A 27,544-nucleotide genomic window follows, 5' to 3' on the forward strand; every position below is an offset into this window, starting at 1 on the left:
TATTGTAATATTGATATTTTATTATGAGTTTCTACTTTTGAAAACAGGAATGCATTGAAACAATTTATCTTTATGGCGAAGTTTGACCACTATACAGTGATATGGGGTGAAAGGGTTATATTTATTATACAGTCAAGGAAATTGCACCTCTGGGTTATGGACGGAGAGTGTCTTGTGTTGCAAAAACTTGACATTTCCTGAAGCTAAGCTTATACCTTGAACTTAAATGAAAATCGGATTAGTACAAATGGTTCAGTTGAAGTAAATATTACCAAAATGATCAAGAAGACAGCTTCTCAGAAGTTCACATTCTATTCAGATAAAAAATCGGATTAAAGTTGGAATGTAAAGAAGTTCTGTAATTTGTGTAAATTTTTATGCATCTATGTATATATCCACTGTGTACAAAATGAATTGCTTTATCTATATGATTGATGAAAAACCTGGAAAAACTGTACGCTTTCATCCCAGGGGGTTTTGGCTCAATTGGACTGAGAAAGACGACAAGTAGTGTGCATTTACTGAGGACAGAGGAATGTTACGTCACAGTTTGTGAAGGGACTGTGGGTACATCCCAGTTCAGTGACTCTCTTTCCCTTCAACATAAAGTGCTTGTTCCTTGACAGTGCAAGACATTGCTCCCATTAGACAGAGCTATTGATTACAGGCACACAGTGTGGTAAAACAGCATGAAGTATGAGTTTCATCATGACCATGATACTCCATGAGGAAAATTTGCCTACTTGTAAGCTTATACTGTGAATGCTAGACTATCAGAATGTACATGTTTCAACAATTGCAAATGATCATGCCCTTTCTCTCAGATATTGAATGTATCATTAAAACTATATAGACAAAGAGCTTAGAACATAAATTTGGTTCTGTTTGAAGGACCTTAACAAATGAATGGTTGCTACTAAAGAGCTGCACTTAACTAAGCCATGCTTTCATTGCTTACTAGTATGACCAGGCATAAAATCACCTGCTGATAATTTGAAATCATGAGAAATCTACATATTACAAGAATTTCTGTCATAAAAAAAATATCATTTACATGTGTAACTGTAATGTAAAATGTATTTTACAAATTCCAAAATATAAAACTCTTCTTTTGTCAACCCTTGTATTCATATATCAGTTTAAAAAATAGTTATCTTTTCGGTAAATTTCTTTTCTTGCCTATATATACATATAATGACAAACAAAATACTACACACAAAACAATTTTAGGGGTAAAGTTGGTAAAAATTGACAAAGAGAGTGCTGCGGTTATGCAAAATAACCATTACAACACTACGGCTTGACTGCTCAATTAAACTTACCGGTATGGGTAGAACTCAGCACAGAATTTGGCTGCTTGATGTAAGAGGCTATTTCTAACATGATTGGAACTAATTTGGGATAATTGGATTTTCATATTTTTCAAATTTCTCAAAAGTGTTAGGTGCCATATAGTTGAATGTTGCAATATTACAAATTACTCATAAAAACAAGTGTGTAATATAAAAAGAAAAGCAGATGGGTTTACATTCATAGATTAAATCGACTTTCCTTCACCATCCAATTATCCCAAATTAGTTCCAATCGTGTTTTCTGTAACAAGTCTTCTACTATCCACAATATTGACTGAGGGTTAAATAAGTTCTCAACGCCATACTAAATTTCATGAAGTTACAGAAATTGGGTGGTCAATGTAGTCATCCGTTACACCTATACACCATGGCAGGCCCAAGTCAGCTTGAAAACTTTCCAGCAAAACACAGTGATTGATATTTCAAGGAAAGTAAATTTTAACCAGGTTGTGTCTGAAGATGAAAGATGTTTCATACATCCATGTAATTATATATGTACATAAATTTGCCACTACTCTGCATTTGAGTGATCGATTGAAAGTTTTTGCTCAATTTTTGACATGCAAATTAATGAGGTAATCCTTGGGTGGGAGATTGGCGTAAATTAAAGGTACAATAAACTTATCAGAAAATTGTGATAAAGCTTGGAGTATACTTAAGTCACATTAATGAAACAAAAACCATTCAATCTCTAAAAGTTAAAGCTGAGACTGAAAAAGATTTTAAGAAACACACTCAAAATGATATGCAAATTGGCTGAAAAATTGATAAAATGTTATATACAATGAAAGTATTAACCACCCATTTCTTGTAAATATATGATTACTATTACTTTGGGATATATTACTTTGATTATGTGAGAAATTCCTGTCTTCCGTATTTTTCTCCATTTCATTGATTGCATAGCCAGAGAATTGTATCAACACTCGTCAAAGTTGTTTTCAAACTTTGTGTTTCTTGAAGACAGTGTGCATTCTTTCATGGTATTTCACAATGACTTGATCTGTGGAATGAAATTAAACATATATGGCTTTACATCTTGAAACTGAAGAGAAAGTACAACCACCTCCAACATCATATACCAGTCAGACACTCATATTTATATGGCATCTGGGTTACAAAATTAAGGCACTGACAAGCAAATGTGATCATTAAGGCTTTAAATTTGTTACAATACATTAAATATCGATATAGGAGGAGGCAAAAAGAAATTTTAGATATAACAACCTGTGAAGGACATTAGGATAATAAATACTGGATCATATGTTGACTACATTAAATTATGTGAAAGAAAAGTGTCATATAAAGCATCATCATACCAAGGTACTGAAGGTTGTTTGTTTACAATGGGTTTAAATGATGGCAAATCACCTATGATATGCATCTTGTCAACATGAACAGATTTCACAAAGGAAATAACCAAATCATCTTCACAACGTACATACTCTCTTCAGGCATATGTTGAAGCCAGAGAAAATGGTATCATTTTAAGATAAGATTTTGTTAGAGTTTACAGTGATCAGCTCTTGTTTTATCATTTTTATGCATGTTTCATTGAATTCAGAAAACTTGTGGTTACTTTTAATGATTGCTTCATGACAAAGGACACACTTACTGACTAGCTTTTGACACCTCCAGCTGCGGAGAATTCTGAGCAACTTCTGAAACAGGTCGTTGTCGTAGAAATTCTTCAGGCTCCAGAGTACCAGCATTTCATAGCACTGTTTTTTGGTATCTTCAGGATTCTTTTCTGAGATCATTTTGATCTGAAAATTCAAGATGTCCAGCCTTTTAGCCAGGGTTATCCACTTCTTGTGGTACTTTTCTGCAACCACCAGGAAGGCTGCTGTGAGAATTTCAGGCTGAAAAAGATGTAGAAAAAAAGAAATGTGTTTGCAATTAGCAAAACATAAATTTGTCCTATGCGTACAGTTTTTTCCATTCATTGTGTGTTGTTCTTACTTTTTAAATTACATATGTTGCTTTGACGTTTAGAAAATGTAACTTTCACTGACAGTTGGCTGTACTACATGCATAGGTGGTTTACAATGAGGGATACTGACTCTCACATGAAAAGTGCTGCCTTCAGAAGTTTGTTAGAGTCATACAAAATAATTGCTTTTACTTTGCGTCAAACTGCAACAAAAGGAATAAATGAAACAGGTTTAACCACCGACAGTGATGTACATCTTGTGCAATAGAAGTAACCTTGTAACCAGGTCATAGACAAAAGTGTGGTTGTATCCAGACCGATCTTTGCCAAAACAAGAATGACATAGGATAGACACGGATGGACACAAGTACAGATACATGTAACATATCCTGCATTGAAAATTTGGTTCGTACAGCAAGCAACTCACTGTTGGATAATAACCACTGAACCCTATTGGCCCATCGTCTGGGAAATTGTCTCAAACTTTATTTGTGAAAGAGGTGATTGGTGATTACACTAGTCATATACCTGATCATTTTTATGCAAAGTTAAAGTAAAATATAGAATTACAACAGTGGTGCCCTACATTCCATTTTTGACTAAACGACCTACCTGAGCTGTGGTTGCAGCATCTATTATCTTCAGTGCTTGACTTCTCTCTGTTTTGTTCTTGTACTGTGGAGAAGCTCTCACTAGCTTTCGAGCAGTCGCTCCATCCTGAACAAAGATTAGATAATAGCATCAAGGAAATACACTGCCTTATTAAATAACTTCAAACATGATCTCAATATGTGTCTTTTATTTGGGTTAGAGCCACATAGATCTGTTTTGTGAGTACATGATAACAGAAGTGTCAAAGCGACAAACTAGAAATGTATTATCGGTTAACCAACCCTATTGCAAACAATGGGATCATGCCAAAGCTGGTGGCAAAAGGGTTAATCTTGATGCTTTGGTAATAGCTAGACATCTTAAAACAGATGGTTCTGATTTATATGCACAAATACAAATTATTTTCATTAATTAGACTGACCTAATCCCCTGAAGGTTTGTAAAAGAGTCAAGCTCAGTGACTTAGTTTTACTGAAACAAGTTTTTGCAAGGTACAATAAAGATAATGTATACTAACATTATTCCTGACGTCCAACTGACATCCATACAAGACAAGTAGCCTCAGAATCTTGACATATCCAAACATGGCTGCCAAGTGGAGAGGAGTGTCTCCATCCTGTATACAAATTAAATATGTTCAATGTCAGACACTCAAGATATGTTGACACGGTGATGTAAGTATACAATTCTACAGTTTTCTGAACGAAATCAAAAGTCTGACGGGGAAAGTGAGAGCTGTCAACAACTACCATACTTCTACTACCTTGATTTGAAAAAAAAATATTCTCCTCCCGCCCACATATGCTTCCCTCAGCCCACAAGGCAAACCCCCTACCGGTCCACTCCCTATTACAAAGGTTTCCCACTGCCTCCACCCAACCACATATTTTGTCCTTCCATGATCAATCGAATCCTACTCTGCTTGCTGCTTACTTGGCTTTTGCCAAGTTGAGTGCTGAGTTACTGACTTGACGATGGACTGCTTTTCCCCGCAAAGTTGGCACCAACTGGTACAGAGAAAACAATGGCTGCCCATCTGTCATGTGGGAATGCCTTTATTGCCAAACAGCTTTGTTGACTGCCCCTGTAATTTAATCAATATCCTGTCCAATCATGATAGTTCGGCTATTGCAAATCAGTTTTGTGTATACTTGGGACATCAAGTTTACATTCCTCATTCACTCAAAGTAGCCGACTTCAGCAAATTCAATATTTGCTGTACATAATATAACTATTTACTTTAATGAAAGCAGCAACCACAGATTCAGTGTAACTGACATATCTCAATTGCTTGTATATCTACAGTATTTACTTCAAAGTAAATTTTAAGTTACATTGTGGTACGGAAATACAGACAGGGCTAAGATGAGAAACTATCAAAAAACACTGCAAACAACAAGACAGAACAACACATTAAAATTACCTGTAATTATATAATTATACAAAAAAGCAATTTTCCTCCATGATGAGTGATAAAACAGAATTCTCACAATACAGTGACAAACAGGACATGCAGCCTTTGAATTTTTTAGAGAAAAATGGTGTGACTGTATCTTTACAAATATCAGGTATTTCTTTTGAATTCTATGATGTTTACGAAACCATCAGGTAGAGATGTACGGTGCCCATGTCACATTTACCAGTTACAACATTTATTCCTATATTTATGTGTTTATGTCTGTTCACTGCTAACTCACTAGAGATGTGTTTGACTGTATATATATATATATATATATATATAGTCACCTGCTTATTAAAAAAGCAATGTTGAATATGGCGTTTTTAGGGGTTGGGTGTATGAGTATAGTTCTCGAAGATATTTCAGCTATTTCAGCTAACTTTTATCAACTTGCAGGGAATTTTCAAACAAATTGCAGCATCATTAGCATGCACAACTGGTTTTTTTGCTTGCAGGTGAAAAATTAATTGGCAAATATAGCTGCGTAATTAACATGCAAATTCAAAACACATGTAAGCTATTAAACAAACCAACAGACAGAGTTAAAAAACAGCAAAAACGCCAACGTAATTTCACAGCACAGCACAGCAGAATTACACAGACGTGCAAAAACTTCCTGACCTTGTTTTTAATGTCGGTGTACCTAATGTGATTTGGGAAAATGTCTAAAACTAACTTCTCCGCAAAATTGCAGCACCCATGTGCTGCTGCCAGATGCAGAATTGTGTTACCGTCCTGAAAAGTGAGAAGTTGTTAGTGGATGTTGATGATGGTGTTCATGATTATGATATCCATGATGGTAACTATGATAGTGATGGGCTGGATTAAAATTGTGAGAAGTTTTAGTAATTCACTGTGGTGCAGATATCATAAAATTGTTAGAAATTCAAGATCTTGATACAGTCATGCTATCAATGATTAAATTATCTTTGTCTTTGAACCACAATTTGCTTGCCATATTCCATTATAGACAAAAATACCGCTCTCTTTGATTGAAATAGATCAATGGTTGAATATGAGTCCTCACCAATGGACAGGAGATTTCCATGGTAATATTGTAACTTTGCATAATCCTAACCATGAACCTACATGAACACAGCTTGCTGGGTGTTACCTGTGTACATGTATATACCGTAGGATTTGAAGTTTGAAATTGGCAATCAAATGCTGTTTAACTGTTCATCTGGGTATGGAGAAATCCGCAACAACATTTTGGATTCAAAGTCGCATAGTTTATTGTCACAAATTTTTGTCATCTTTGCATTTTGTGTAGAACTTTTCTACTTTCTTTCACACTAAAGTAAAGATCAATTCTTTTTCCTGTGAAATCACATAAAATGTTGTGTATGGTATGTCATAACAAAAAATGTAAAGTCAATCGAGCTACAGAAAATGACCGTCTTTTTTTCTTATTGCTGCAAACAGAGTTTAACATGCTGGCAAAACGTTTGCAACTAACCGTGATATCTTTTCACCTGCTCTGTGTAGGGCTGATCTTCATCGGCGTAGTTAGTATCAAAGAAATTGTGGCAATTGCAAATCGTGAATTAAAAAGCAACAAAATCAGCATTTAGGTGTTCGCTGATTATTTCTGTGCATTGTGCAGTGCGCACATATTTTCCCGAGTGATTCCAGGGGCAAGAATTATTAAATCCTTTTAACAGCACAGGTGGAAAATGATGAAACTAAGGAATTGTTTGGATGCACCTGCATACTTGTTTAAAGAGCAGAGAGTTTTGAAATTTGGCGGACTGCTACAAGAGAGAAAATCAATGGATGAGGTTTATGTCAAATATGGACGGGAAACGCTAAATATCATTATTCCTCGAGATACACTCGTGGACTGTATTTACCTTGATGTATGGTTTATAACGAAACATAAACATACCAAATTCTGGGCATCTATTCTGGCATGGTATTTGATCAGTTCTTCTGCTACCTCTTCATGGTTATGTATGATAGCAACATGAAGTGGTGTGTGTTCATGCTGAAATACAAAACATACAGTGCTCTGTAATAGAAATTGCTCTGCCAAAGTTTGTCCATTTCAGGATCAGGACTGCCAAAAGTCATTCATACCATATTGACTGGGTTTTCTTACCTTCAGTGTTTCATCTAGGATGCTACAACCAAGGGGGGACTGGTCCCCTCTGCAGGAATTTTTGAGGGGGATTTTAAAATTTTGGGGGGGATTAACTGAAACATATGATCACGACTTTACACATTAGTTTTAATGTTGCAGTGATGTCACTTGTGATACACATACTACAAGCCATAAATCACCTGCTTACACAATCCAAGCTGCTGGCTGCAAACACCATCCTCTATAAGATTTTTTTAAAAGTCAAGAAATTGGAGTATCTCTGTTGTGAATGTATGTAGAGCTTAGACGAGTGGCGGGCGGCTCATTAATATTCATAAGCATTAATATTCCTGGAAAAATAGTAGCGTATTTTGTATGCTACAATATTCTGTATGTTTGTTTGTACATATTCTGTATGTTTGCTTTCTTGTGGCTTAAAAGTACATTCAAACATAATAACAACAGCTAGCCATTTCCACTGCGCATGTACCTTCAAGGGAATTTTTTCATTTTTAACTGAACTGTGTGTACTTACACAAAGCAAGAAAAAATCTTTAGTAGTTATAAAGGAATGTTTTTCTATCTTCTGAAAAAAATATACTTGTTTGTCACGTTTTTACTGTGCTTATATCATCCCTAACCACTGTAATTTGGATCATGATTGCCCTATACAAACCTGTTAGCTGTATTTTTCTAGTGACCTAGCTGGTCTTGTAGTCTTGTGCGCAGACTCAGTAGAGTTTAAAGGAACAACTTAGGAGGTCAGATTAGTCTGTCTGCCATGCCGTGTTTGAATGTGGAGTTTCTCGATGTCAGATTCGCTCCAATTGCTTTTTTGTCAGTCATTTTACAGTGGGAAAATAACAAAAAGAAAGGTTGGTTGTCACCAACAGTTAACTTTAGGGTTTATTTGCCAGAAAAACAAGTCAATTTTTGTTCACTGAATTCAAAAACCGGGCCCATTGACACTACAGTTTGCTTGTGTCATTGCATGCATGCAATCCCGTCAAAGTGCCAATGCCATACCATTCACTGAACTGAACACGTTTCTGTAACAGAAAAGTCCAATTTCCGTGTCAATTTTTGCTACCAGAATTATTTGCATAGTGTTATGGACATTCATACTATGCACAAAAACTTCAGTTTGTCTCCTTTTCTCGATCGTACAGAGATATTATGAGACACAAAACCTTATATAGCTAGGGCAATGAACTTTTGTTAACGTAACTCTCAATGGGCTGAAAGGCTTTCATATGCTAAATCAGTGTACGGAAAGTACAAAAAGTATCAAAATCGAACTAAAATTAGTCCCTTTCATGTAAATGTTCTTGCTACACTATACAATGCCTGTTGCCAAAGTATCAACAGGTGCCGATAACGGGTCATATCCGAAGTGTGACACCCATGATATTTGATATGCCATTCCAGCCAGCTAGCTCAGTGCAGTGCGCGATGGGTCGCCCCTTCTACGTACAATTGGCGGCGCACAGCACGCCAAAGAGGGGGAATCGCGCAATCGCGCAGCCTAGATGAAACACTGTACCCTTTTATAACACTTGCTTTAATTCTTTTTTTTCCTGTCTTGTGTAAGTGGAAATGTGTAATTCATAAAACAAATTTTAAACATTTCATTCACAATTCTAATTCTAAATTGTCTGAACAGACAGTTATGTGACTTCTGTTCATGGGTTCAAAATTTCTAAAAAATTCAGACTACTAAAGATAAATAGTGTTTACCAAAGATCATCATAACTTACGATGCTATTGATGACTTCTACATCAGCCCCATGCTTTAACAATAATTTGACTGTTCTGATATGACCATTGCCTGCTGCTCTGTGCAATGGAGAATATCCAAGCTGCAAAAGGAAAAAAATCATAAAAATAAATGAATATACAATACTTGCACCACATTCATATTTGAAACTCCGAAACTTCTTAGAGGTAGTATGCGCCTAATAAGTGAAAGACTTTAACTTTTGCTCAACTTTTCCTCAATGAAACTTTCAACCATTCTCTTTCAAAATCATGAATGAAAATTGGGGTCAATTTGCAAATTTTGGTACTAGAGAAACAAATTACCAAGGATTTACTGACATTTGAAATTCAAAATTGCCGTCATCCCTGTGTTAGGTCTGTGGAAAAATAAAATTTTTGATTTTCGAAGAACTAAGATGGTGAAAATTGTTCCTACACCAAGAGCTTTAAAATGAGCCCCTACAAGGAGGTAGATCAGAAAAGAATTGTAAAAGTTTAAAAGAGTCTGAATATCTGTCCCTGAGGTGCATTAAACATAAGGTTCTACCATCTGAGGTACAGCAACATGTATTTCATGACATTTTTTCATTCTGATATTCACAGAAACTGACTAGTCTGTTATTTTCAAAAATGTTTAAGTGATAACAGAATGACAGTACTATGCAAATTAGTTCTAAAAATGTTCACAAAATCTTTTATTCTTTGTGATTAGGACGGTATGCCCATAAACATCCATCAAAATGGATAAACTTGGCTTGAAAATCATTTTTCACAACACCGGTGAATCAAAAAAGTCATTAATATATAATCTAATATCAGAAGCAGTTTTAAAGCCTAATGCGTAATAGAATGCTACAAAATTATATCAGGTCAGAAATTCATGAACACTGCCTATGATTTTGTATGATCATACGACAAAACTTTGTCCTGATATTTTAACAGCTTTAAAGACATACCTTGTCCTGTGCATCCAGGAAAGCATCATGTTTATAGAGTAAATCCACTGTTTCCGTGTGGTCTGCCACGGCTGCCAGATGTAGAGCTGTCACACCATGCTGTAAATTGGAAGAAATGAAGTGAAACTCACTGATGTGCTAGAACACTAACAGCCAAAGCCCCAAAACTTATCCACATGTGGTAATGTTGTAATCAATTTTGTTGCCTTTATAAAATATAAGGCAGACAATTTTTTTTTTTCAGATCCAGACATAGACCTTAAAACGGAAGGACAGGCAACTAGCTATTTTTCTTTCATGTAATCCTGGTTATAATCCGTGAAAAACTTGAACACTCATTAACATAAACAAACGTAACTGTTTATCTCTCGTATCGCAAGCTCACGGAAATTCCCGTTGATTTGAGAGGCTTGTCAGACGCGAGATTATGTTAATCACTACAACATTGCGATCAGCGCATGCTCAAGCTTTCGCGTCTAATTTCAAAGTGTCGTGTTGTAAACAACAATAGCCGATTGAGTCGGAGACGCGTGAATTTAGTCCTAGTTTTACAAATGTACGTATGACTTCCTCCCAAAAATACTAGTTCAAACCACGAATAAGACACGTAGAAACGTACATTAGCACTGTCATGCATTATTATTACAACAGAGAAACATGAGACGGCAAGAAAAATTACTCAGAGGAAACGCACAAAATGTCGTGTTGTAAACAACAATGGCCGATTGAGTCGGTGACGCGTGAATTTAGTCCTAGTTTTACAAATGTACGTATGACTTCCTCCTAAAAATACTAGTTCAAACCACGAAATAAGACACGTAGAAACGTACGTTAGCACTGTCATGCATTATTATTACAACAGAGAAACATGAGACGGTACGAAAAATTACTCAGAGGAAACGCACAAAATGTCGTGTTGTAAACAATGCCGACTGAGTCGGAGACGCGTGAATAGTCCTAGTTTTACAAATGTACGCATGACTTCCTCCAAAAAATACTAGTCAATCCACGAAATAAGACACGTAGAAACGGTACATTAGCACTGTCATGCATTATTAAGAGGGTAAAAAAATTACTTAGTTGAAACGCACAAAAAGATCGTCCATCAACAGCAATCATGATGGCCGATCGAGCTGGAGATGACTGCACGTGAATTTGGTACAAATTTGGTGAATTTGGTACAAGTTTTACAATGTAAACATGATTTGCCCCGCAAAATACTAGTCAGTTGACGAAATACCTAACGTTGAAACGTTTACTATCATTGACATGCATTATCATTACAGCAGAGAAATATGACAGGGTATGAAATTTTCAGTTGAAACATGAAGTCGCTTCGTAAACAACAATGGCCGATCGGGCTGAAGACGCACGAGTTTTTAAAAATACTACAGTGCCGAAGTGCAAGAAGTACATAATGAAGTAAAAGAAAGTTTACAGCATTACACATGAATCAGAAATAAACGGAAGAGTTATCAGGGGTGTACAATGATTAGATTGCAAAATTAACTTTGCCGACTCGATCATGAATTGACGGGAATTACAAAAACAACAACAATAAATATACCTAATAGTGACTCATCTGTCGAAAATGGTAGCAAAATTGTCTGTAAAAATCAATGGGTAATACAATGCTTGAAAACAACGTGAACTAGACCCCGGAACAGAACGCGACTTGACTCGACAGCACAGGTATAGCGTCTTCTGTGTAGCTCCAGTGCTGCCAAGACGTCACTGTGTCATCACGTGACGTGTTTTGCGTTTACATAACTGCGCAGAGGATTATAACCCAGATCGTACGGGTAAACACGCAAGTTTCTTTGTCTTTTCTGGCAGTTGCCTGTCCTTCCGTTTTTAAGGTCTATGATCCAGACAATTTATTTTCAGATTTTTCTCACAATTTTGATAAAAATGAAGTCAATGAAAATTATGTCCCTCTGGTCCAAAATTAACAAAACAATTACAGAAAAAAAATCATAAAAATTGATAAAATGTTGCACAACATTTCCGGATGGAAAAATTACTACACTCAAAGTTTTTAACAGCTCTAATAATACTTATGGTATTTGATCAAATATAATCATCCAAGGGACATTCTGAGAGATCATGTTGATGTTTTTGTCAGTTTGCACACAGTAAGAAATGACATGGTTGGTACATCCCATTGATTACCCAACATATAGTATGAGTGAAAAAATGATGAGAATCTGCCAAGGAAAAGATTGCTTTGAGAAAAACAACTTACTTTAAAATCCCTGGCTTCAGTATCTGCATTATTTCTGAGCAGGACATCAAGAGCTTCATTGTGTGCATACTGTGCAGCTCTGTGTAAGGCTGTGTATCCCCACTGAAAGATAGATAAACTAATACAGTTAATGGATTCAATCAAATAATCAAATCTAAAGGCCACTGATTATAAGCATGGTGTGGTCTCTTGTAACTTCCCATTTGGTTTGACATCTACTCTGTGTCTGTTCCTTAAATGCAATAAATTATGAGTATTACACCAGTCCCGTATACAGTTACAGGGCTTTCCACTATACACAATCCTAGTTGGGAAAGTTGAATAATCATAACCTCTGTTACATGTAAAGCAGTCCTACCTCTACACAAGGCAGGGCTGGAACTATTCATTCATCCCTATACTGCCATATATGGTATGTCTTTTTGTAACTCATGAAGATGCCCAAACTTTCCTTCAACTGGTAACAGAAGCTATGTTGCACGTTTATTCCTGAACAGAAACATTTTGCATACAGATCATCATTCATACACCACAACTACAAAAAATCTACACCTGACTATTAAGTAAGATGCTAGAGTTGAACTAGTAATCCCATCATTTCTGTACTATATTCACACATTTCTTCCCCTCACTTTTCTCCTTGTATCACACACACACAATACATCATTTCATCTAATGTACCTATGTTATTTGAAAATTTTTGTACGAAAACCAACCTCTGGTGTTTTGATGTTGACATCCGCTCCGTTATCCAATAAAACTTGAATGACGGCAGCATCTCCTCTCTCAGCAGCCTCATGGATTGGACTACATTTGTCACCCTAAATCAAATTATGTAAAAATACCATCAGTATGCAGCTTGCAAGCTATTAATTTGTGATCATGAACTGTGAAGTAATATGTAACGATTTCATTTTATATATATACTCATCATTATGCCAAGATATCATGTAGGTATTATTGCTGCTACATCCATTGCATATCTTGACTCAATACAACAGGCAAAAAGTGAAGAAACCACCATTCAGTGTATAACATTTCAAAGTAAAAAACAGCAAACACTCAGGCTATCTTCCTTGTGCTATTAATCAGTGCTTTCTGAGGGTACCTTTCTTGATGAAAAAATACAAAATTACACCCTAAGATAATATCAACTTGTCACAGTCCTGCAGTGTCCATGGGCCCAGTGTCAAGCATGTCAAAGAGGTTGATTTCCAAGGACAGGATCAAACCGGCTCAAACTGGTTTACACATACCTCACTGGTGTTGTCATAGTCAACTTCAACCATGACATTGATGCCTTCTTTGATGTCAGTACTGAACTCCTTGACACCAGAAACATCACCTTTCATTGTCGCCTCATGTAGTTTCTGTAACAATTCATTGGAAAGTAACATTGTGTAAATAATTCAAAATATGTAGGCTTGTAATTACATGTAGTTTACAAAACACTTGATGTCTGACTTCGATCATTTAAGCCTTCAAGTAAGAACAATATGTTCAATGTATCAATCATGCATTGTTCATTCAAGTATTTCCTTACCAGAACTTGGTGACATAAGATAGGTATGAGTATACAAGAGATTACAAAAAGTGTGTCAAATGGTTGTCACATTATCCATGGTGAAACACCGATAATGCAACATACATAAATGTATATAGATTCATTCTACAGTATGATGGGGGTCTACAAAATGTATACTTTTTGTAGACATCTTACTCAACATAGGTGCACAATATCTCACTTTTTTGAACAGAACTTTTTTCTTGTCCCACAGATTGTGGGACTTGCTGTCTTGTAATTCTGACAAAACACATGCTGACTTTCATTACTTTCTTACCAGTATTTTGTCTGCAGATTCCAGCATTTTGATGATTTCAGCTCTCAGAGTTTTTGATTTGCCTCGGTACTGGGTAGATTCCCTGGCTGTCTCCACTGGAATCCTACCAAACTGCCAACACAAAATTAACAATAATGTCAAGAACACTATGCCTCAAATTTGTTTTTTGAAAACTGTTCGATAATGAAGTATAGTGTTGATATTTCACATAAAACTGAGAAACTTGGCCTAAAAATTTACAAATGAAAGTTGAAACACTATTTTGAAAATCAAAATAGGGTTATCTCTGGTTATCTACAAACGCATTCTGAAACATCACAAGAAATCCTCTTTTTTACACTTTGAAACATTGCTTATACTCACCTTATTTTCTATGTTCAACTTTGCTTCATAGGAGATAAATAGGTGTACAACATCAGGGTGTCCAAACCATGCTGCTGAATGTAATGCTGTGTTTCCACTCTGTCATTGGCACAAAAAAGACATTGACATGTTAGGCATACAACTAAACGATAGTTTTTTCAAAAGTATTACTCAATTTGGACAGAAAACAATCTTTTACAGAAAATGGTAAGGGCATCGTGGTTTCTTGGCTGGCGACTTTCCTCAAGTCAGTAGGTGGAGAATTTTGTTTGTTAGGTGGGCAACTTTTGCAAGAGTAAAGAGGGTCAGCGCCCTGAATTAGCAGAATCTGTGGTTCAGTTTGGGCAGATGAACATGCTTTGTTTAACCCTTGTGTGCTGTAAATTTTTCCATGAAAATATTTTTGCAAAATCTTTTAAAATCTTTTAAATTTTTATGAATTTTTTCGTAAATGTTTTAACAATTTTGGAGCAAATGAACATCACTTTTAATTGCCAACAGTGTTTGATCAAAATTTTGAAAAAGTCTGAAAAGAAAATTGTCGGGATTACATTTTATAATGGTGACAAAAATAGACTTTGGCACTCAAAGAGTTAAAGAAGTGGAAAATTAGGTGTTCATTTGTTATGATTGGTAAATAAAATTCCACATGCATCCTTGATGAAAGTTGAATTGGAAACATGTTCAATGTACACAGAGTTCCATAAAAGATAGGATTCAGTTTCAGCAGCCTCATGATTTCAACTTTCACAAAATAACATTCTCTATTAAAGGGATATAGTCGTCGGAACTGCGCTCAAAGGTCGTATGGGACCCATACGACCCATGGCAACAATGTGTCCAAGGCACAATGGTGATTGATGAAAGTTAAAACATGTCTGTCATAATCTATCATCGTAAAATTTAAATGTTGCAGTTATGATGATGAGGTGCATCTTGATATCGTGCACGAAATACATTGTTTGTGAACAAGAAACTCGCACAGGCGCAGTTCCGACGACTATATCCCTTTAAGATGTGAATGTAACATTGCAGAATTGCAAAATTTTGGTGAATTTACCTTGTTCTGGGCATTTATATCAGCTTCATACTGTAATAACAAATGTGCTGATTCTGTCTGTCCATTGGCTGCAGCCGCATGAAGTGGTGTTGATTTCGTCTAGCAAAGACAAACATACCAGTACTTGTAATTTTTTAATAATAGAAAACAACCATTTATCTTTTTGATCACATGACAGAATGTTATCAAATCAGAGTTCAATACAGTTTTCAGTACAGGAAGGATTAATTACAAATTCAGCTGCTGTAAATGTTCATCTGATGCCAATCTATTGAATATTCAACAGATTTCATCATAGCTATGAAATATTTAAGCAATATACCACGAGATTTTGACCAGTTCACGACCTATATGCACGAGCGATAGCGAGTGCATATATGGAGTGGTCAAAATCAAGTGGTATACCGTTGCTGGGTGTGATTTAATGCTATTATATCATAACAGTATATTTAAATCCTGGCAAGGAACGACAAAAACAGATTTTTGCTCAAGCTGAGCGCTCGCGCGTATGCAAGTCGTAGTATATCGCCAATACCACGGTTCTTTTCGCGTCTCAACCAATCAGATCACTGTATTTGTGCCATCAATATACTGGTATGATATAATGATGGGTAAATCATACTGTGTGTACTTGGGTATTCTGATGAGAATCTCTCAGTAATCTTTGTAAAGATCTGACTGACCATATGTTCTAGCTCAGATGAATGATGTGTCCCTGTATTATGTATATCAGAAGTTTACCACAATAAAGAAATGGAATTTAGTGTGGCTACTAGATCAGCATCATTTCTGGTGATCCATGTCCGAACAGGATTTGTTGACATCTGGGAATGTATATTGTGAAAGAAACAGCATACACTGCCCTACATCACAACTGTGGTTTTAGACAGTAAAATGAGATCAAATGTACGGTTTTGCAAAATACTCAAACTACCGGTTGGAATATACAGTTTACAGATGCTAATCAGAAGTAAAGATAAGTAGATTTCAGATGAGTAGAAACATGTGCAGGCAAATTCTCATCTGAATCAACATCCGGACTGTTAAAACTCTCACCTCAGTGTCCTTGGCACCAACATCAGCTCCATTCTCGATAAGGATTTCAACAGCATTTCGATGACCCTGTGATGCAGCTAGATGAAGAGCTGTCTGGCCATCCTGGGGAAATCAAAATTTGCAATCTCCAAAATTATCAACAAATCACACCATTCAAATGTTCCTTTTTATAATTTATAGATTTTGTTAACATAATGTCACAGCAAACATGAGGTGAAAATGTGAACAGAAATGGACTGTTTACTGGTAGAAAACATGCACTTAAAGGGGAGAAAACACAAAAGCATGCACAAATAAGGTGCCAATCCATTAATATTCAATGATGCTAAAAACACACAATTAGAATAAACATACGAGTCAGTGAGAAAACTGGCAAAGTCACCAAAACAACATCTTTGCAAGCTGCAGTTGCATTTCTATGCCACAGTGCCAGAAAAATTAGAGTTAAAATGTACATGTATATATGTATTTATACTGGAAAGAGTAAACCACAGCTAGAAGAAACCTTGAAAATAGTTTTAAAACATTATAGTACATGTACATGTGGGAGGTGCCTAGGTAGAAATTTAGAATTTTACTGATGCAGAATTATTTCTAAACTGAATTTGTTTTAACCACTTTTCAGACCTTTTGGCCCAGAAATTGACAAAATATTGCTAAACTTCAACTTTGTTAAACTCTGGTTTGAAAAGAAGAATTAGTATTTTCAGAATTAGTTCTTGTTATGGTTATCAACACTGTCATAATATTTCTAGAAAAATTGCCATAAGTAACTAAAACCTTTGGAATATTTGCAGAGAAATGATGTCTGACATGTTATAGCATGATTACCTCAATCAAGAATTCCAGAAATATTTGCCCAGACAAATGATAAATTTAAGTTTAAAATCGCAAAAGAAATATTGCAAAGCTCTATTTCTGGAATACGGTACAACAACTCCCATTGCCAATTATTTGCACCACATTCAATTATTAGTAAAAAATATTAACTTCTAAAAAGTGAAGTTCTGTAATCAATTTGCTTCTCCACACAGTTGATGAAAAATGTTGCACACATTTGAAAGAAATTTTGATGGTGTGATTTTCATTGATAAAGGTACGGTGTAAAGCATTATCATGGAGGATAAAAGCAAGAAAAGGTGCAAGATTATGTTAGAATATGAGATAGTTATTGGAAAGATTGCACACATTTATGACATTCAGGAACTTATCCACTTTTTTAATGGAATCATTTTCTTCCATGCTGACTCGTACTTTAGCTATGGTTCAAAATTGTAAAATTTTACCTAACATTTTGAAATGTTTTAACTAGAGTGACTTTCAAGGGGTCAACAACACAGGTAACTTATTCCAGGACTTCCTGCACAGTAATCCTTCTACAATGCCTTATACATTCCCTTTTTCACATACTTGGGATCCCTGGAAATATTTACTAGCACGTCTTCCGGAACCAAAACACTAATTAGTAACTTTGCTGAGAGGTGATCAAATATTAAAGTCATAAATCACAAAAGACCCCAGATAAAATTTCTTGCTTGATGAATTATATACAAATAAAGTGGTAAGTTCCTTGAAGAGCAAGGTTATTACAAGGTTAGATTCAGGAGTATTAAAATGCTAGATAGGATGGCAGGCACTCTGGTAAGAGGGCCCTTTACCTTGTTATCGCAAATGTCAATGTTAGCGCCATGTTTAAGCAATGTCCTAATTGCTCTATGGTGACCGTTGAATGCAGACCAGAGTAGAGGGGAGTAAAAATACTGTGCAAAATAAAATACAACAGGATCAGATTTATGGTGACATCATAGTTTATACCTATTTGCTGAATGGACTCTTCCAGATGATGTAACAGTAAGAAGTGTGAAAATATGGTGTGCAAGGTTTTTGTCAGAACACTGCACAGGTTGTATGGGGTGGGTGAGTATATTCAATAGTGCAGGTTTGTTTTGTGCAAATGAATTAATTGTACCATTTCTGAACAAATTTCAAAAGTGCCGGTTGGGTTTTGTGAAAGCATAATGGTAAACATGGACACAGGTTAAACCTATAGGCTGGCTTAGTGTGTCGTAGATTGCTTGGAATAATATTTTTTTCTGAAACAAAACTAGGGAAAGCTATTTTCTTGCATGAAAAGTTTGCCAAAGTTTCACCCACATCTGTCAGGTGCAAAAGATGGCACGAGCAAACTGAACGGGAGCAAAATGATAAAGTGGAAAATATTGTGGAATTATTTCCCACCCCTTGGATAATACTTTATGGTCTGTAAAATAAAATGCATAAATGTGGTATGATCTTCACCTGTAAAATCAAGAAACTTACAAAGCACTGTGGTACTTGTGACTGATGCTACACAAAATAAATGCTTTTTACTGCTTAAATTTGAAAAACACATCATGCATTCAAAATAAATGATGGTGCGTTTCATGTACAGTAATATATCAATGTTGCAATCTTACCATGCCATCCACTATGGGTATTATCAAATTTGTCGTCTTTCTTTTTCTCTGATGATAGAAACCATGAACATTTTCTCTGTTCATTCACTTGTTCTCATACACCTAGATTGCATTAACTACAAAATTACTTTTACAGACCAAGTGTATCTGGGTGGAAAGGTGGATGAAAACAGCAGCTTTATCAATACAGGGTGAAAGAAATCTCACCTTCTTGTCCTTTGCTTCAATCACAGCACCATTCAAAAGAAGGAATTCTATAGTTTCACTGTGGCCACTGATAGCTGCTTGGTGTAGAGGTGTTAAACCAGTCTGTAAAAATAATATGGTTACAAAGTGAAGTCAATTTTCATTTAATGTTACGCTACATTTAATTTCAACAACATTACAGAGTCTTGCAGTCTGAAATAAACAAACATTTTTAAACTTTTGAGTCAGCTCATGAAGTTGCAGTGTTGCAGCTAGAATTTTAAACCAGGGGCACTGTGTCCCACTACCTATATATTTGGAGATATTTTGTACATATTGGGACAACATGCATCAGTTGCTAATCAAATTTGTATTATTTTGTAACAAATTAGTTTCACAGAACAAAATTCAAGCTACTGCGTTGCCATGCCTGAATTTCAGGCAATTGTAGCAATATACCATACTGCTGCCAATTAGAGCTTAGTAGGACTACAAGCAAGTTATGATGTCAAGTGCAGCGTTTAATTACTTTTCATCAGAGCTCTGAAAGTACATAAATATAAGCCTAAAATAATCATGCAAAACAAAGGTAATCATCAGTAACAGATATTACTTGCAGACTACACCCTTTGAACACAGTTGATTCATGAGCTCGCCCAAGGTGACCCACAGTATGCGAGACAACGGGTTCCGTTTTGGGGGCATTGTCACAAGGGCGCATCCTGGCTCAGTGCAACACTAAAGTTGATGTATGACAAACGTTTGAAATTCATGTGTCATTAATTCTCAATTAACTTTTTCATCTCTTTCCCTCAGTAAAATATCTTAGTTCATGTCACAGGATTTAAGGTTACCAGACTTAAGGTAGAACGCGCCCCGGGGACAGACATTCAGACTCTAAAACTTTTACTATTTTTTTTCTGATATACCTCTTGTTGGGGTTCATTTTAAAGAAAACTTTTTACTGTCTTAGTTTTTTCAAAATCAGAAATTTTATATTTACTCTATAGAGTTAACACAGGGATGGCGGCCATTTTGAATTTCAAAATATCAGTAAATCTTCAGTGGGTAATTTGTGTCTCCAGTACCAAAATTTGCATGGTGACACCCCCCCCCCCCCCCCCCCCCCATATTTATTCTTCATTTTGAAAGAGAATTGTTGAAAGATTCCTTGAGGAAGTTTGAGCAAAAGTTTAAATCTTTCACTTTCGAGGTGCATAGTACCTTAACTTAGGAATGTATGAAGGTTCAACAGTTGAGCTTATCCTGAAGTGTAGCAGAACGCTATCATAAGCGTATTAAATCATAAAAGATTCCCACCCCTTCATGAGAAATTACAGTGTTCGATGCCAAAACAAGCCGCCTTGAAAATGGTGGCAAGATACAAATAATATCACGTTGGAAACTTCAAATATGATGAGAGTAAAATAAAGAAATGTGTAATAGTTATTTTGTTTGCAATGATAAAGTCTCTGGAAATGAGATATCTACAGGTGTTACAGCCTGCAAAATATCCAAGTTTTCAATAAATTTAAATTGTAGGTGGGATTTGATTTTTGTGTAAAAAAATGCTTGTTGTAAAGGTTTAAAACTTGGATACATGTAGCTCACTTTACAGGAGACAAAAATATCCTTCTGCTTGGCCTTGCTTTTAATATATTCACAAAATCACACTTTTAACCCTTTCATCAGAATGGTTGGCCCAAAGCCATTGTTACCCATGGTGATTGTAGACCTGTTTACATGGAATCATGGGCGACACGTTAAAGTTGACACCTAGGTACATATAAAGAGATTTACTTATTCAACAATGTTATTGTTTAAACATACCAAAACTAATGTGTATTATCAATTTTAAGACATGTAAAATAAAAGAAATGTTATTTTGGAAACTGGCCTAAAGCTTTTATTAATTTTTAACATCTCACGCTCAAATTTAATTGCATATGATCCATTAAATCCACAGGGAAATCCCATATCTGATTGTGTTTGAATCATTTGTACTCACAAAATTTCTGGGATGCCAACAACAGTGAAATTTGAAACAACTGTCAAAATACTACCCTATTAAAAGTAACACAGTTTTTTTCTGTAGCAGGAACATGATGAACCCTGGGCCCTTTGTTCAAAGTTAAACTGGTCAAAATGATACAATATCTCAATATATTCATATCAGAGCACAAAAGTAAAAATAGGAAGCCACTGACTTGACACCGAGCCAACAACAGAATAATCATTCTTTTAAGAAAATGATTTAGGTAACATGTTTTCAGATTCTACATTAATTCTGTATATACACTTTAACTGTAACACATGAATCTGATGTGGAAGACGTTTTAGCTTAAAATATTCTGTCAGTGAAATCAATGTTGTTGTCAGATCTGATGACAGCAAGAGTTGTTCACAAGTAGCTCAAACATTCAGTATCTAAGCTTCTTTGATAGCTAAAATAAATATGAATTACTTGGCCCTTTTACATATCTCATGAATTTCTAGGTATGTGCACATGTCAGAATGTATCGACTTGAAGTAATCTGACAGTCGTCAGATTTTTAAGAATTTCCATTTCAAACTGGATGAAAATAGGTTTACGGGATTAATTTACACTGTAATTTGAAATCAGCAGTTAAAGTTAGGTTATTCGCACGTACATTCATCGCAAGACACAAATATATGCTACTGCCTTTCAGTGAAACGGAAAGTTGTGCTGCTAATTTTCTCCAGCAATGGTATAGTAAGATAAAAGTGGAAGCTAAATGAGTTGGTTTCTCATGTTAGCTTTCAAAGTCAAAAAACGAATTTTTATGGTATTTGGCGAAGAAGCTAGGTTCACAAATGTGATAGAATATTTCCCTCTGTGTTTTATTGGATTAAATGGAAGATAATTCAATTTATTACCACAGAGTGAAAGTGGACCTTGGGACCTACAAATCACAATCTGAAACTATGACATTTGATGTGACATCATTTTCACAACTGAATGAAAATTCCTAGATGAAGTTTAAGTCAGTTTAGTATTTTTACGTGATGAATTTTCCTAAAATATAGAGTGTTTCATACACAATCACCAGACTGGTGTGAAATAGTATGCTGATCATTTGTAATTCAACACTACATTTACAGTAATTAATATTCATTTGCATATGATACAATAATAACTTGTGCCGGTACATATACCAGGGAAGGAAAGTACAGTATCCTCAAACTACAGGCACTTTTGTTTTCACAAACTAAGATGTCAACTTTTCTATCTTCATAGTCTCCGATGAAATTATGGCAACAAATTTCACCAATACGTCACATAATCTAAAATGAAATTATGGCCACTAATTTCACCAGTATGTCATATCGTCTCAAATGAAATTATTAAAACCAATTTCACCCATGTGTCACCTTAAAAGTGTTGGCTAAATTGAAAATGCAATTACTGCTAATGGATAGTTGAGTCTTAAAAAAAGAGACATTAAAAATGTTTTTGGGTAGATATAAAAGCCATCTATTGGTTGCTAAGCAACTAACTTCAATCAAAAGTAGAATAAGACAGAAAAGGACATTTACAGTAGTTGACCTCCACAACAATGCAAAAAGGCATGTAAATAGGGTGTTTTCAAAATGACACTTGAATAGGTAGGCGTCAGTGACGACGTAGGATTAGTTAGGCAAGATTAACACGACTGCATTGCTGATCTCTGCTATGGCAACAGTCTGATTGGATTTGATTCAGTACTACAGCATCTAAGAAATGCTAGCCATACATCCATTGTTGTGTGATATTGTGGGTAAGTTCAGCTGCTGAAGAGTTAATAGAAATGTCAACACTTCTATTTGCATTACTTGAAATGTCACAGGAGTGTATACAATCTATTTACCTCCTCATAATGAAAAAATATATTGCATAAGAGAACCCATTTATTTTTATATTCGTAACTCAGACACAAATGGCTCACTGCCTGTACAATATGAAATAATCCTACATCTGTGATTTTTCATTTTTGTGCAAGAATTATCATAAATGTACTTTAATGATTGTTTTGATTGTTGATATCATTAAGAATTAACGATGTTATAAAAATAGTTAATCAACCCCCTGCCCTCAAATGAACCTTACTCAAGCAAACTCAATAGAGTATTTTCACCAAGATTTGATTCAAATTATTTTCATCACGGTGTGAAAACATAAATGATATTCTGAATTAGAACCTTTATACATCATTTGGAACTGCTATTTTTCAAACATCTGTGATTTAAGCAAATATATTTTTACTTATGTGAAAGTTTTATACTAGTATTAGAAATGATAACATCTTATACCAAATTTTATGAAAGCCTGGGTTTCATTTAACCCTTTGAGTGCTGAAGTCAGTTTTTGTCACTTTTAATAAATATAACCCAGACAAATCTTTTCATATCTAGACAACCTTTTTAAATGATATCCATTTGGTCCAAAATTATCAAAAAATTACAGAAAAATTAATAGAAATTTTGTAAAATGTTGCACTAAAATTTTGGTGGGAAAAATTACAGCAGTCAAAGGGTTAATTGAAGGTGATTAGACAATGATATGATGTAAACTTATACTGCCAGCAATAGCAGTTTAATGTTAATGGTAATACACATTTTATCATGTTAGTAATATTACACTTACACTACCTGATGTATTCCTTGACGGATGAAATATCTCAAAACCCAATGATATATATTGTGAAATGACAGAACCCCATGGCGAGAGAGTGCAAGCGCGCCGTACCAGCGGTATTTGCACGAGTGTTTGCGGGGGATCCGGCGATGGTGCTTTCTCGAGCGCAGCGAGTGAAAGGACAGCCGGATTCAACGCAAACACGAGAGCAAATACCCCATGTACGACAAGCTTGCTCGCTCGCCATGGGGTTCTGTTATTATTACATATGTTTCCCCCTGTTTATTTTATCGAGAAAACAAAGGAACTAAAAACACAGCGAACACATTTTAAATAGTTTACGCGACACACATTGAAAGACAAGGATCACGCGCTGTTCTATTCATTTGCATGCAGGTATGGAAAATGTTTTTGGTATTTGCACTGCAGTGCAAATACCGGTAGTACGCGCGCGCTTCGATGCAAGTAAACTGTGGTACATATGTAATAATACATGTTACTCAAGTCCTGGCAGTTTTTGGCAAATTTTATCTAACTGTAAAAAAATCACCTCTGAAGTTCTTGCATTAATGTTGGCACCACTTTTCAACAATAATCTCACAATGTCCATGTTACCTTCTCCAGCAGCCCAATGCAGAGGTGTACAATAATCATAACCCTAAATAAGAGAAAGAAAAAATAAATTTTTTAGCAGACACATATTTTGTCTGTTGGGGTTATTGCTGAATGTACCAACTCTTCAATTTTATACAATATTAGCCGAGCCCTTGACAGAATGGTTTCCTTGAACACAGTACCCTGGAAATGATCACTTTCACTAGTGTGTACATGTAATTTAGTTTAAATTACTTGGTGGCAGACATGAATACTATTACTTCTTACTATCTTTTGACACTGAAGAAACTGCAGGTTAATGTGCTCTCAAACTTTTAAAATCTCTGAACTTTTTGAGTCGATATATTTATGAATTTCTTCAAATTTCCTTTGCTTACTCTGACACCTATGTATGTAAAATATCTTTGGTAAAAGATGACAATCTACAGTGGCATGTCAAATAGAACTCATTTTTATGAGGTCAAAGTTTTAACATATATGCAAAAAAAAATAGTTGTCTAAAAATTTTGACAAGATTTTGAGTACTCTGTTCTGACTGCTGTTCTGATTCAAACTATAAACATCACATGTTGAAGGATACAACTGTAAACTGAAGCAATAAAGATGTATGAATTTCCGTCAGCAAATGTTGCGTGCACACTGTTATATTTTGGAGTTTTCCCAAAAATTCCGAATTTGAGAGGAATGCAGATATAGTAGCTTTCTTTGCCTCCAGAATAACCGATATTCCAAAGTTAGTGCACAACAAGTTAGGGTGCGGGGTGGACATTTTGTGAACTAATTGTTGATTTTCTGATAAATACACGGATACAAAACCTTGATAACGATGGAATGCATTTACTTACATTTTCTGATACTACTTTCATATTTGCATGCCTTTGTATAAGTTTGTGCACAAGGTTGGCATCCTTTGATACTGCAGCCTGCCAGAGTTCCTGCAAATAAATCCAGAGAAAAAAATATGGTCTTTTTTCCAGATAAATCAAATTACAGTTACCAGACTTTGTACCTAAAAACTACGACTAAAAAACACAGAAAATAAATTACAACTCCAACTTCGAGAAAACAACCTGAACGAAAAGCATGAATGCGAAAAACCGCAGACGTCGCGTCAGGTCAATGGGCTCAGCTTGTGTTCATAAAATTAAAACTACCGTATCTTGAACTTCTCGGCCGTGTCAGCCGTGTGCTCCGCTACGAATACTTTCGGACCTACACTCGTGACGGGAAAACCAGAATGGGTTTCTGCTGCATGGTCGATCAGCCGCAATGTGAAGTTCGACTTACCCTTGAAAATTTGTCGGCGCTTGCCGGGCGGTGCTGAGGTGGGCGGCGACGACTTGCCATCGCTGCACAACTAAGATGAAACCTGGTAGAAACAATTTATTATGTAACTTTACACTTGGCGCACGAGTTATCGGAACACCAAATTAGGTAATTACCCAGCAACTTGGCTGAGTACTTTGCTATTTGACCTGACATTTACCTAAACAAGAGTCTGTTTTATGGTCTGAAGACTGATAAGATATCCACCAAACTCAGCAGGCAGCTCCTCCACTGAGTAAACTGATATGCCTACACTGGAAAAAACATTTTTGACCGGCAGCTGCATGTAGTTGATGGGAGAGTTTTGAAGGGCCGGAATAAAATGTTGTAAAGTGTAAAACATGATTTGCCGCTGTCATTTTGTGTCCTGTTTTTGTATATATGCATGTTATTACCACTTTTTTAATCACAATTACATACATTGAAGAAACACTGACTGTCAGAGCAACCATCCAGTCATTGAAGAAAGACTGACTGCGACTGTCAGAGCAACCATCCAGTCATATGATAAAAATGGACTGTTCCATCAACGTCAGTGGTGGACTCATGGAAGGTGGTAAATTTGACAAGTTTTGTAACTCTAGATTTACAAGGGATGCTGCGATTTTTCAATTCCAAAATAACATACAGAGGCAAAACCTGTCAGGTTCAGGCCCAGGACACAAAATTAGTACAATAGATTGTGTTACATCATTATATTTATTCTCCCTTTTCACAATTTTCCCATGAACTAGATGCCAGTTGAAAATGGGTTGTTCCTGTGTAGGCATATCAGTTTACTCAGTGGGAGCTGCCTGCTGAGTTTGGTGAATATCTTATCAGTCTTCAGACAATAAAACAGACTCTTGTTTAGGTAAATGCCAGGTCAAATTGCAAAGTGCTCAGCTAAGTTGCTGGGTAATTACCTAATTTGGTGTTCCGATAAGTCGTGCCCTCGCTGTAATGATTATGTATACTTCAATCGAGGTTGTTTCCGATGTCGACAAGGGATGTGTTCCAAGAAAAGCACATAGGATGAGAAAGCTACGGTTTTGTTGTACTGTCAGACTGTAGAATATCGTAACAGACGACTGTCCCCTCCTAATGTGTAGTCTTTTTTTACCTCCACTTCCTCCATGATATCACAAACATGTACATGTTTTCCGGAGTGTTTACATTGTGATCATACAACCGTAAATTGTAAAGGACATGTTTTCGAAAAGACAACATCACTCCGCAGCAGTCGACTGTGCACTTTTGATACATATCGAACCACTAGCACTACAGTGTTACGCTGCAGCCCTGGCGCGGTGTGAGAGACTTTCACTACAACCCGTCGTCACCAGCAGTATGACAACACAAAGAGCAGTACCGCGTAAGTTTTCGAAAACTTTAAGCAATAAAATGTACTTCTCACCTCTTAGTTTAGCTTCGTAAATAATTCCACCGTGTCCAGAACACCTTTCAGATTTTTTCTAATCAAAGGTGTAACGCTAAATATTCCATTATGGTGTATTCTTCAAAAACGTAGTTTGATGCTGTGGTAATCGAGATAGCAGACACTTCTACATTCACAACTTGTCATCGTCTGTGAATTTACAAATGGCGGCTTCCTTGGCTACCGGTAC

The 27,544-nt window shown here is 35.8% G+C and overlaps 1 protein-coding gene across 5 annotated transcripts; it reads right to left on the reverse strand.

Moving 5' to 3' along the window:
* LOC139143732 (ankyrin-1-like) lies at positions 1 to 27,519 on the reverse strand. Of its 5 annotated transcripts, XM_070714268.1 has the most exons (21): positions 27,334 to 27,519; positions 25,899 to 25,980; positions 25,457 to 25,546; positions 24,547 to 24,654; positions 19,382 to 19,483; positions 18,377 to 18,478; positions 16,719 to 16,820; positions 15,663 to 15,761; positions 14,603 to 14,701; positions 14,240 to 14,350; positions 13,655 to 13,768; positions 13,115 to 13,219; positions 12,399 to 12,500; positions 10,154 to 10,252; positions 9,197 to 9,298; positions 7,245 to 7,343; positions 5,978 to 6,091; positions 4,415 to 4,513; positions 3,898 to 4,002; positions 2,968 to 3,214; positions 1 to 2,355 (listed from the first exon to the last, which is right to left on the reverse strand). In XM_070714268.1, the coding sequence occupies exons 2-21, from the start codon at positions 25,956 to 25,958 to the stop codon at positions 2,294 to 2,296; spliced, it is 2,121 nt and encodes a 706-aa protein (XP_070570369.1). In that variant the 5' UTR covers positions 25,959 to 25,980; positions 27,334 to 27,519; the 3' UTR covers positions 1 to 2,293. The 5 variants fall into 5 exon arrangements, with proteins under 5 accessions (XP_070570369.1, XP_070570370.1, XP_070570371.1 ...); XM_070714269.1 differs by lacking the exon at positions 18,377 to 18,478 and having other exon boundaries at positions 27,334 to 27,498; XM_070714270.1 differs by lacking the exon at positions 5,978 to 6,091 and having other exon boundaries at positions 27,334 to 27,498.
* Between the last annotated feature and the right edge of the window lie 25 nt (positions 27,520 to 27,544).

Source organism: Ptychodera flava, chromosome 11, assembly GCF_041260155.1.
Source record: "Ptychodera flava strain L36383 chromosome 11, AS_Pfla_20210202, whole genome shotgun sequence".
In the NCBI taxonomy this organism is placed as follows: domain Eukaryota; kingdom Metazoa; phylum Hemichordata; class Enteropneusta; family Ptychoderidae; genus Ptychodera; species Ptychodera flava.

What these genes read in the sequence shown, in the direction of transcription:
- LOC139143732 (XM_070714268.1), bottom strand. Translation starts at nt 25,958, where the DNA reads ATGGCAAGTCGTCGCCGCCCACCTCAGCACCGCCCGGCAAGCGCCGAC. An exon ending in GCGCCGACAAATTTTCAAGG is followed by an intron (nt 25,547 to 25,898) that starts GTAAGTCGAACT and finishes ATTTATTTGCAG; the next exon opens with GAACTCTGGCAGGCTGCAGT. An exon ending in TTGGTGCCAAGGACACTGAG is followed by an intron (nt 15,762 to 16,718) that starts GTGAGAGTTTTA and finishes TGTCTTTGCTAG; the next exon opens with ACGAAATCAACACCACTTCA.